General features: G+C 47.2%; 1 protein-coding gene across 8 annotated transcripts in view; it reads left to right on the top strand.

Moving 5' to 3' along the window:
* Ptprt (protein tyrosine phosphatase receptor type T) overlaps positions 1–12,592 on the top strand; it is a 1,023,334-nt gene that overhangs the window by 933,182 nt on the left and 77,560 nt on the right. For 5 of the 8 annotated variants that reach the window (XM_047539644.1, XM_047539637.1, XM_047539640.1 and 2 more), the window contains one exon: positions 5,542–5,732. In XM_047539644.1, the coding sequence (XP_047395600.1) occupies positions 5,542–5,732 (191 nt within the window). The remainder of the gene's footprint in view (positions 1–5,541; positions 5,733–12,592) is intronic. The other 3 variants (XM_047539638.1, XM_047539641.1, XM_047539643.1) reach the window with 1 other exon arrangement.

Here is a 12,592-nt window from a genome sequence, read left to right on the forward strand (position 1 = left end):
GATTGGGTGGCTCCCTCTGTTCAGCCTCTGGTGAGGGGCAGCTTGCCTGTGTCACATCATGGCAACATGGCAGAGGCACCTGTGAGAGGGAGAGATCTTATGGTAAGACAGGAAACCAGAGAAAGAGGACAGGTTGGTCTTGCTCTTTTATGACAACCCTCTCTCAGGGGACTGATGAGGGTCCCACTAGAAGTACATTAATCTTTCCATGGCCATGCCTCCAGTGACCTCATCATCTTCTGCAAGACCCCATCTCCTTAAGATTTTGCCACTTGCTTTGCCACACTGAAACCAAGCGTCCAACACACAAATCTTTGGGGGACACACTCAGCTATACCTAAACCTCATCAGCAGCCCCAGAATCCCTAGGTGCCCTCTCCAGCTCGTGACTTCTCACGTGTGCTGTGGGACATCAGTACAGCGTCATCCACAAAACTACTGTGTTTCCACTTCTTACGGATGGCAGGTGTTGTTCTGAGTACCGGACATGCACTGTCTCTGAATCTCAACACTTTGCCCTCCATTACAAATGAAGACACGGAGGCTCAAAAAACAACTGTCACTTGGTCAAGATCACAGAACCCATAATGGGTCGATTGATGACCCAAACCCCATTCTGTCTGATTCCAGAGCCCAGACTCTCAGCGTTTCTCAAGGTGCAGAATGTGTTCCTCACGTGGGACATGGACAGTTCATTTCTTAAACAGTTACAAAAGCACTTTAGTGAGCACCAAAATAAAACTAGCACAGCACACCCATGATTTTGTGTTTCTCTATCATTCAGGCAAAGTTAAAAAAAAAAAAATTAAAGTCCATTTAAAGGTATAATTGCTTAGATCTGCACTGTTTAATACAGTGTTCACATGTGGCTATTTACATTTTATGTAATTGAAATGAAGGTAAAAATTTATTTTCCAGTCACCTTAGCCACCTTTCAGGGGTTCCATAGCCACAGGTGGTTGGTGGCTACCATGTTGAGCAGTGCAAATACAGAACAGTTCTGTCATTGTGTGAAGTTCTGTTGGATAGAGCCATCTCACACCAGATCAATGTCTTTTTATTTAGAGTTCACTGGAGCTCTAAATTAGCTCTCTTTGAAACTTTACCTGGCTCTGAATAAGTCTCTGTGCCCCTCCAACGTCCAATACCGCAGCCATTAGTCACCTGTGTCTGCTAAGCCCTGGGGATATGACTAGTCTAAATGGAAATGCTCTATATGTTTAAAATACACATCAGATTTCAAAACCTTTGCATGAATAAGGAATGTAAAATACAGCATTAATCATTTTATACTGATTATACATTGAAGTATTATTTCGACTGTATTGGGTTACCTGAAATGTATTGTCAGAATTAATTCCGCGTGTTCTTTCTGACCCTACTTCATGCTGCCACAAGAACCTTTCAGGTTTCACACGTGGCCTGCCCTGCATTTCCACGGGCAGAGCTGCCATCAACAGCTTTGTCCACTGGTAACCCCAGAGCTCCGTCTCACCCTCTGCCTCTTTCTTTTGATCCGCGCTACCCAGTACAGTGGCCACGTACCGCGAATGGATATTTCAGTTGAAATTCGCTAAAATCAAACAAAACGTAAGATTCAGTCCCTCTGTCACATTAGCCACACTTAGCTGTCCAGTAGCCACATAGAGTTAATGGCTACCGCACCACAGAGAATGGGCGCAGACATGTCATAGTCACAGAACGCTCGATCAGACGGTGCTGCTACCTGCTGTACACAGTGATGGCAGGAGGCTCGGAGGCGGACGGTGAGTGCCTGAAGCTCCGGGAGGTTTTCACGGTGTGGGCTGCTGTGGCACATCATCCTTCCTGTGGTACCTTTGTTAACCTGTGTGTGCATGACTTATCTCTCCTCTCCACCTTCAAGGGCTGTGGCAAGCTTATCTCTCCTGCAACACACCTTCCTTCCCCTCCCCCTATGGAAACATCTCCTGACAGGGTGCTTTGTACAATGCAGGTGCTCAGAAGTATTTGTTAACCAGTCGGAGTAGAAACTCGTAGCAAATGGCTGGCAGCAGGGGGCTATCAGCGAGAGGAGAGAGCCTCAAAGCCAGGTTCCTCAGGAAGGAAGAGGAAGGAGCTCACTGATAAAAAAAGACAGTGGTGACCCCAAACCTCATTCATGTCACCAGAATCCCCCAGACCACCCCACAACCTCCTCCCAGGCAGTAACAGGAGTTACTACAGGGGAATTCACAGGTTTAGGCAGTAGCTATATAAAAAGCGCAAAAGAAATCCAAAATATTATTATGTGATAAATAAACACGCAAGACCCATAAAACGAGAAGCATGAAAATGAAGGGTCTAGTGAGGAGGGAAAAAAAAAAATGAAAAATGTCCTCTCCCTGGGCCAGCTGGTTTGAGTTACATTTTATGAGCAGCTTGTGAATTCCAGCGCCCTTGTTGAATTAGCGGCAGAAGCGCACATTAGTTTTAAGGCTCCCTCTCGAATAGGAACATCATAACGTTTTTTAATTGGGCCTGATAAAAACGTAGCATTACTTGTAGGTTCCTGAGAGAAGTGAATTGTGAAATTGGGTTTTCATTAAACCTAATGATGGAAAATTAAGTCTAGAGCGGCTGGTGAAATGGGCTGTGATAAAAGGCATCACTTCTGCATTATCAGAGGTTAATAAGGGAATAGGTGAGCTAAGATGCATTGGAGAAAGGAGTCCAACTAGTTGAATTAATAAACCTTGAAAATCCCTGGGTTCCGAGTCTTCGTAGCGTCATTAGCACTGGCATTCACATTATTACAAATGTTACAGCAATACAAGTTGTTACATTGCAAACGCATTTATTTTCCATCCCAGCCTTGGTTTTGCTGACACCAAGTTTACAGTCTGTCTAGCAATGTGTTTAGGGAAAATATCCATATTGATAGCTATTTGGTTTTGGAAACATTTAGCATCTTGCAAAAATTGCCAGGTGCCCATTCCCACGAAGCCCACCTCTGCCAGGCGGCCGGTCTCCCGTGCGGCCCATGCTCCCGGACACAAGTGCTCCTTTCCTCTGTGTCCCCAACCTCAGCACACCGTCTCGGGTGTGATAGTCACTGGAAGCACATCTCAGATCCGTGACAGCAAGGGCACCTTTTAGAGAAAGGGGTTTTTCTTCCAGCCCCTTAACAGCTTCACGCTGGCTTTGGGAGTTTGCGTACTCTGGGCTTCTGGCTCCGCCTCGCATGGTCTCTTACCACATTGCCAGCGGCTTGAAATCCATTACCAATCTCTGCTCCTGCCTTCTGGGCCTCCGCCTCTCGGGCTGGGTACTGTCACTTCAGGTGGCCCTGCTCCTCGGTTTCCCAATGAGACCATCCAGCCTTGAGGGTGGAATCCGTGTCTCTCTCTGCGTTCACTCTGCCTACCAGTCCTTGGCACAGAGTGTCTTCCCCTTAAGTCTAACTCATGCTCTCAAGGTTGCGAGGGAGAAGGGAAGCTGCCCCATATTTCCCGAGCATTACACTGAAGCAGTACCAGTGAAGATGTATCTACCTCCTACCTAAAAGCCCGGAGAAAAAGTAAGTAGCGCAGCCAGGAAGGTTTTGCTAATATCTCACCTAGGTCGGCCCTTCTTCTTTGTGTGTAAATCTGTGTCCTCCAGATCTTTCTGCTGGCAATCCAGGGCTGATTGGTCTGATTCCAGAGGGTCAGCAGTTGTTTTTGTCTGATTGTTTGTTTTTTGTACCTGGGATTGAGCCCAAGGGCGCTTAACCACTGCCACATCCCTACCCCTTTTTTATTTTTTTATTTTTGAGACAGGCTCTCACTATGTTGCTAAGGCTGGCCTGGAACCTGCATTCCTGCTGCCTCAGCCTCCTGAGACACTGGGATTGTAGGTTTGCACCCATCAAGCCTGGCCCCAAAGGGCCAGCTCTACCTTGGTTATGTTTACTGACCACATTAAATCAGGGACTTTTAGAGACCACGCGGTGCACATGGTGACACCCCTACTCATTAGGTATGACTCAATCAATGTCTGAAACTCAGACCAATCAAATGAGCAGCCCCTCCTCCCTGGAGAGCTAATAGGAGAGGACAGGCAGAGGGATGGGAAATGAGAAATGCATTCCCCACTCCATCCCCAGTGTGGGGTGGCAGACCACGCCCGATTGCCAGGACTGAGGGTTTCCAAGGATACTGGGATGTCAGTGCTAAAACCAGAAAGTGTCAAGCAAATAGGGACCAGCTGGTGACCTGGAAAGCATGCAGACCCCCAGTTCCCTCCACCATCCCTTCCTTACTGGAGCAGCTTACTGGAGAGGACTTTCAGACAGTCTGGGTCTGATGGGTTACGGTGACCTGACAGGCCAAGCTGAGGGAACATGGCTCTTGATGAGACAAGTTGCAGAAAATCAGGAATATAGGCTCAGCGTCCCAGGGAATGCTGAGGGCACAGGCCTCGTGGATGTCGGGCTGGTGCCTCTCAGTGTCTGAAAACAGCGGGGTGAGACATTGACTGCTGCATCGGGAGGCTCCCACCTCGGGCATGCCTCAGATGGGAAGGTCCAGGGCAGAGACTGTCCACGTGAGAGGAGGTGGCAGGCCACACCTGGAAGGTTCTGGGGAAGATGAATTCAAAGGCTGACAGGGCCTGCCTGCAAAGGAGCTGGCAGGGCAAGAAACAGGTGTCATGCATCCCTGGGGACAGAGGCCTTCACACTCAGCCTGAGCGGCATCCTTTCCAGAGTGCTCACACTAACGGGTGGTAGTTAAAGCAACTCATTGGGTATAAAGAGTCCTATTGGGGAGTCGAACTCTGGTTTTAAGGAGAGGTTTTATGAAGAGCATGAGGCCAGGATTGAGGCAGGAGGAAGCAGCTGGCAGGACCAAGGAGAAGGTTCAGCTGCCCTCCCAGGAGGTGGCCAGGACCTTTCTGGATCACCAGTGGTAAGGGGGGAACTAGATAATAGGAAGACGGCGGTTGCTGTTGCAGAGCCCGTAGCTGGAGGGTCAGGGACGCTGCTAGTTCCTGGAGGTCCAAGACTGACTGCAGTTCCGCTCAGGGTACAGCCCAGAGGAAACCAATAGTAGGTAAAGCAGGGCACAGGGAAGCAGGAGAAAGGTCCGGAAATAGACAAGACGTGACCCCTGTCTGCAGGCACCAGGGGCTGCGCTCCCCAGCAGCTAGGTAGGCATCACAGACGATTTGTAGGCACCATGCTTCCTGAACAGGAGAGCACCCCCAGTATTTTGGCTGTGTGACTTGGTCAAAGCCCACTTCAACACCTAGAGGAAGGACGAGGACAGGCAAGGGACGACAAGCCCCCTGGAACTTTGTGTTCACTCTATCCAGATGCACCCTTGAGGTTGACGTGAACCACGGCAGCTGTGTGCACTAATTTGTTTGTTGTTTTAGGATGTGACGCTCCCACACAGCCATGCCGGGGAAGCCCTGCGTCTCCTGAGCAATCAAGTCCCCATTTAGGTCCCTTCGTCCTCCTCGGGCTGTGCTAGGGGAAGCAGGGAGGACAAAGGACAATGCCCCCAAGGTGATGGCCTGCTCCTGTCCTTGTCTCTGAAGCAGATGGCAGCTGTGGGGAGCTGTCCAAGCCCACCCTCACCATCCAGACTCACCCCTACCGGACCTGTGACCCCGTGGAGATGAGCTACCCCCGAGACCAGTTTCAGCCTGCCATCCGGGTGGCCGACCTACTGCAGCACATCACCCAGATGAAGCGAGGCCAGGGCTACGGGTTCAAGGAGGAGTACGAGGTAAGAGGCCGGCCGGTGGGGGGACTTCCCGGTGGGTCCCAGGCTTACTTCAGTACTGAAGCCTTGCTTCTGTCCGTGTGGCCCTGGCCAGCTGCAGCAGGCTGGGACTGTGGTGGAAAGGCAGAGCCCCGCCCAGCGTCCCCCCGTGGGAACCCGCATTTCAACCAGAATGTCAGGAGAGGTGTTGAATTTGAAAAGTGCCATGCTAAAAGATTCTAATATCTCCTTCCACTTTTTTTCTTTTCCATTCTCTCTCTCTCTCTCTCATAAGCCAATTAGCTACAACATGTCTACACTTTGGAGTCACACCTTCCATGTAAAGATGCAATGCTTTAAGCCTCCCTCGTGCCTGATGTATGAAAGCCAGCAGATCTCTGCTGCCAGTGATTTCTGGCGAGCCTGCTGCCCCTGGGCACCTCTCGCCCAGTTTCCACACTCCTGTTCTGTCCTCCCCACTCCAGCTGAGGCCATGCCTCCCCTCACCTGTCTCCTCTGCACCTCCTCCCCACCTGCATTGGGCACCCCTTTCCTGGCTCCCTGAAGCATCTCTAACACCAAGGATTTGCATGTAGGTGGGGTCCGTTACTGCAGCTTGGGGAACAGCATGCAAGGACTCAGGAAAGTGCAGAAAGTGCCTCTTGTTCTTGTAAGTTCCTCAGCCACCACTTCACTGGGAAGTCCTTCTAAGTTGCTGGGTGGACAGGTCTCCATCCACCTTCCTACTCGAGATTCTTTGCAGTGTCTTCAAACCACCATCTCCCCACCCAGCATTCAAGGAAAGGACTCCACATTTCCTTTATTATGCAGAACAATTTAGCTTTCTCTGTCTCCTATTTTTTTTTTTTCAGACCTTGCCCGTTAGACCTCACCCTTTATCAACCAAAAGCAAAACAAAATAGAAGGAAAAACTTATTAAGATATTTTCTTGAACCAAAGAGCAACTCACTCCCCAAGAGGGACACTTCACTTCTCCTGGTGCAGGTGGAATCTCTCTGCATCCAGCTTTGAAAACAAGCATTTCTTTCTTCACTTTTCCTTTCCTCTCTCTCTCTCTCCCCCTCCTCCTTCCTTCTCAAAGTATCTCTTGAGCATCTTCTGTGTGCCATGCTGTTAGAGATGTACTCATTTCTTGTCATTTGCTTCTTTCTCTTTCCTTTCTTCCTTGTTTTCCTTCCCTTCCCTTCATTTCCATTTCCTTCCTTCCTTCCTCTCTCTTTCCTTTTTTTTTTTTTTTTTTTGTTTTGTTTTCTTTTTTTTTTCTTTTCAAGTCACAGGCAGTAGAGTGTCCCAGATATGTTCAGTTTGGTGTCCCTGGGTACAGCGAAAACTCAGCGGCTCAGACTCCACACATTTGCAATTCTTGATAATGCAGACTAAGTGTATCTCTCAGGCTATATTCAGAGAAAGAACTTACAAAGCAATATTTCTGAAGTCATGTGAGGTCATGAAACTGAGCTAAAATTGGAGTCCAGACAGCTGGATTCTAATACAGTAAACTGTGATCTTAGCATATCATTTGCTCTCTGACTTCTTTATTAGTTGAATGAAGAGTTTGGATGAGGTGATTTCTAAGGACCTGTCCGCTCCTAAAACTTTATGAGAATATAAAACATGGTGGCAAGGGACACGTTTGACATATTTATGAGAATAAAAACATTTATGTTGACGATGTGAGTAATTACCAGCTTGGGAGAACCAGCAGTTAATTTCAAACATTGTCTAACATTTTTTATATACTCAGTATACAACTTTTGGAAGAATATTGGAATAAGAGTTGAAGATGATCTCACCACCTCCCATTCCTGGGTTTTGTTTCCCAAAGTGATGAAGTTTCCAACCTTCATGTTGAAATAAGGAATGTGCCCATGCGCATTTATGCACATATATGCAGATCTCTTTGTTGAACAAATGTCAGGAAGAGCATTTGTTGTTTGGAAAGACATATTCAGTATGATGGTGTGGTAAGTCATTAGTCATATTAATTCATCTTAAAGTTTCAAATAGCCCTAAGGGAGATATGTGGTTTCTCAGAAGGAGTATACCCAGGCAAAGGCTAACACACACATATTCTGAAAACTTGTAATCTAACATTTGAGAACAGAAATACAAATGCATTTGAGTGCTTGGGTACATTTCCTTCCAGAATGTTTTTTAAAAGCACCCATCCCTGTGTGGTAGATTGCCTTTCAAAAATCTCTCCTTTTTTTAAAAATTTTTTAAATTTGTTCTAACTAGTTGTACATGACAGCAGAATACATTTATATATTTTGATAAATCATACATAAATGGAGTATAATTTCTCATTTTTCTGATTATACATATTGCAGGATCACATCAGTCATGCAGTCATACATGTATATGAGGTAATAATGTCTGTTTCACTCTACTATTCTTCCTACCTCCCAAACCCCTCCACTCCTTTCACTCCCCTCTACCTAATATAAAGTAACTCTATTCTTCCCAACACCCACCCCCCTTAATGTGAATTAGCATCCGCATATCAGAGAAAACATTCAGCCTTTGGTTTTTTTGGGTTTGGCTTATTTCACTTGGCAAGATATTCTCTAACTTTATTCATTTACCAGTAAAAAGCCAGAATTTCATTCTTCTTTAAAGCTGAATAGTATTCCATCATATATATAAATATATATACCACATTTTCTTTATCCATTCATCTGTTGAAGGGCACCTAGATTGGTTCCATAGTTTAGCTATTGTAAATTGAGCTGCTATAAAAATTGATGTGGCTGCATCACTATAATATGCTGATTTTAAGTCCTTTGGGTATATACCAAGGCCTGCTTGCATCTTCCAAACTTTCTAGCATAGAAATAAACTTTTTTTTAACAGTGAAGCAAACAATACATGTTATTACATTTGAACCTCAACCAAAATTATCTCTAAGGAGTCTAGCCTTGCCCTCAATTAGTTCAAATTATATTAATCAGCCTGCTAGAATGCCTAGCTTCCAGTTAACTGCATTTTCTGAGTAACTGAGTGTTAATTGGAAAACTTCAGTTAATGAACATGCGCTAGTTTCTATGGTGTGCAAGTTCACGTGATTAGAGCGCGGCTGGGTTTTGCTCTGATTATAAAGATTCCAGTGATATCTAGAATCTTGTCCCAAGCACGAGTCACAGATCTGCCTGGAGACTCCAGAGCCTCCAGTCTGACTCTCATAACAACCTGCTCGGTGCTGTCTGTCGCCTGTCACCTCCCCATCCTGCTCCATTTTTCAGTAAAAATGAGTGGGTTTGACAAGTTGACATCCAAGGGACTTCCCAGCTTCCATCAGCTGTGTCTTCCAAAATTTAATTCAATGGCACAAACATTTACAAATTTGTTCAGTAAATAGTTGCTATTTCCAAGGACTATTCTGGATATTTGCGATACGATGGTGAACAAAGCAAAGATCCCTGCCCTCACAAAGCTGATATTCTAGCAAGAGAAAAAGAAAATACACGTGAGTTTTAAAAATAAGTAATTTGGGGAATGTAGTGTATTAGACAGTGAAAAATACTGCTTGCTGTTACAAACTATCCTAACCTGAGCAACATAAAATAATTGATCACTGGTTGTATGGGTTAGGAATTTTGACAGGAAAATCTCTCTTGTCTGTAGTGTCAGAACCTTGACTGAAAAGACTCCAGGGCTGGGAGGCCGAAATCTGAAAGTGTCCTCATTCTCAGATCAAATGATTGATGCAGGGCACTGGGACACCTATACATTGCCCCTTAAGATGGCCAGGGCTTCCTCACAGAATGGTAGCCTCAGCATAGGTGGACTTTATATATGGGGGCTCATAGCTCCAAAGGGAGCCTCCCAGCTGTCAAGGTGAAAAGTGCACCACTTTTGTGAACTCGACTCGGACTTGGCATGGTAGCATTCCTAGCACATTCTATGGGATGTAAGCAAGTAGAAACTTCCATTCTAGGGGAGGGGAATTAGACTCTAACTCTTGATGAGGAGAGCTGGTTGCCAGATTCTAGAAGAATCTGAAATGAAAGATGTTGGAAAATATGATCTCTAGATAATACAGCCTGCCCCAAGTACCATGGGAAAAGAAAGCAGAGCAAGAAAGGGACACAGTGTACCCCAGGAACACCAAATGAACAAGGTCCCAGTATCAAATGCGGCAGAAGCACAGTCGGGTATTTGGAGTAAGAGAGTTCCAGATCATATCTGGCCTGTATGCAGAAGCAAAGAGGCCAGGAGGGCAGGAGTAGAGTAATTGAGGGTAAAGGCGATAGCAAACTCAAATACAGAGGGTTCCGATGCTGTCATGTGTTAGAAGCCATCCTACCAACTTTGGCTTTTCCTCTGAATGAAATGGAAAGTCACTGCAGAGTTCTTAAAGCTAACGATCTGGCTTTATGTTGAAAGGCTCTTTAGCGACTCTGTTGAGAACAGGGCACGGGGTGAGGGAGGGGGTGAAAGTGGGGAGGCCCGTGAGGAGGCCAGTGGGGTAACCCGGGTGGAGACCACAGTGACGCAGGCCAGGCACGGCGGAGACGTTGGCAAGCAATGGTCGGAGTCTGCACATATTTTAAAGATAGAGACAAGATTTCTGAACACATGGCACGTGAGTAAAAAGAGGAGTCCAGGATGACTCCGGTGTGTTACCCGAGAGGCTGGAAGGATGGAGTTGCCATGGACAGAGACGGGAGACTCTGGTGGAGCTGGGTCGGAGCAGTCGGAGTTCAATGTGAACAGAGCTTGCAGTGTTGACCAAGTGCCTCAGTTTAGACGGCAAGAGTTGGCTATGTGGGTTTGGGAAAGAAGCCTGGCTGGAGAGCGAACTTTGGGAGTCACTGGCATACAGATGATATTAAAGTCACATGACCAGATGAGGTCACCATGCATGCAAAGAGGACCAAGGAACAAACCTTCTAGAATCTCAACTTTAAGAAGATGCACTGTGCTGGGTGGGTTCTAGCAATGGTGGACATGCACTAAGCAGAACCCTTGCCTGCTGGGGAGCTTGGGGAACTAGAAGCAGGCTTACAAACCGATCATTTTAATTTCTTGACAAAACGTCCTAATTGAGGTCTAGCCAGAATTATACGAACATGAAGGGTAGGGCGCATTAGGTGTAACCTAAAGGAAGGTAGGCAGGGACTTTTCTAGAAGACACAAAGCCTAAGCCAAAGCTTAGAAATCAGAATCACCAAATGAAAGAAGGGAAGGGTATTCCAGGCAGAGGAAGTAGAACAAGCTACAGCAGGAGTGTGCGTGTGCAGCGGGGCAAGGTGGGGGAATCAGAAGCAGCTCCATGCAGGAGCTGAAGGTAGGGAGCACCGAGGGAGACCGGGCTGAAATTGTTAGCAGGGGCCGCCTGAGGCAAGAGGGGAGTGTTTGGCAGGCTGGGGAAGCTGGATTTTATTCCGGGAGCCACGGGGGCCATAGAAGGAAGCAGGGTTTTTAAAAGAAGATTTGCATTTGCAATCTGTTGGAGATCAGGGCAGAGGCACCAGAGGCAGGTAGGCAGCCAGGACAGTAATTCAAGGAAAAGACGGGACTGCCCAAACCAGGAGACTGGGCTCAGAGCCCGGACAAGCCCACACACGCTCTCCGCATGTAGTCCGTAAAATCAGCTTGTTCTCTTTGGCATGAAAACTGGAGTCTCTCAATATATATTTTAAGTTCAACTGTTTGAAGTAATACTTGAATCGTCCTGAGTTGAGAATCAAAATGCCTGGATTCAAGTTCTGTCATTGCCATTAAGTATCTGGTTGGTCTCTGGCAGGTCACTTCGAGTATCTGGGCCTCATTTCTATACTTACAAATGAGGTTCAGGGGGCCCAAGTGAACAGAGATCCCTTTTGTCAATGATACTCTAGGAATCCATTGGCCAGACCCGTGGGACCCCACTCTGGGGCTACTACTCACATCTCAAGATCTAGCCACTATGATTGTCCAGGGACCTTAGGCTCCTCAGAACTCCAGGAGACCTAAGTAAGGCCAATCAACTTCACCTGCCTGCAGATCTGAATCCTCGTCAGGGGTTTTCATTCATGGGTGCATATTGGAATCACTGGGGGTAAGTTTTAAAAACATGGAAGCCCAGGGCACATTTCAGGCTAACTAAATCAAAGCCACTAGGAATGAGACCCAGGGAGCAGTGTTCTCTAAGCTCTCCAGTTGATTCCAATATGCTGTTAACGTGGAGAGCCACTGGTCTAAGGACACCCATGCCGTCCCCAGCATGTGCCATGTCTGGGTCCACAGAACCATTGCCTGGCCTGCTCTACCTGCTGACCCTCAAATCCACCCCTGATGAAGGATTACAGCCACATTCAAGTGATCTTGAACTACAAAGTCCTCACTCTTCCCCATCTTAGTTCCCCCAGCCCCAAACATCCCACCTTCCCCAGTTACAAACACACCCCCTCAGCGTGCGAGCAAACGCGAACAGAGATGGGCTGGAGAACAGAGGTGGGCTGGGGGCCCTGTAAGCTCACCATCCCGGTGAGAAGAGTCGCAGGTTTGGGGAAGATGAGGCAGAGCAGGAAGAGGTGTCTTTGTGATAAAGAGATGGAAGGGAGGCGTGTGAATCCCAGTCCAATTTGGTCAGCCTGTCACCGTAATGAATGCAACGAGCCCAGTAGGGCGACCAGAAGGTGTCTGGTTATTAAAGCTCCATTAGGACTATTTAAGGCAACAGGGAACAGCTGTGAGGAATATGACGCAGCTTAATGAAGAGCAAACATTTGTTCACTTTCCAGCTCTGGGCGGACCCGCCGTGTGGATGGCTTTGGAGGGGCGAGGTTGCCATCTTGCTCTGAGTCATCTGTGGATGATGGCAGCAGGCAACCTCCAGATGGGGCATAACCGTGGAGATGCGCCCCCTCCTCTGCCCA

Source organism: Sciurus carolinensis, chromosome 2, assembly GCF_902686445.1.
Source record: "Sciurus carolinensis chromosome 2, mSciCar1.2, whole genome shotgun sequence".
Taxonomy (NCBI): domain Eukaryota; kingdom Metazoa; phylum Chordata; class Mammalia; order Rodentia; family Sciuridae; genus Sciurus; species Sciurus carolinensis.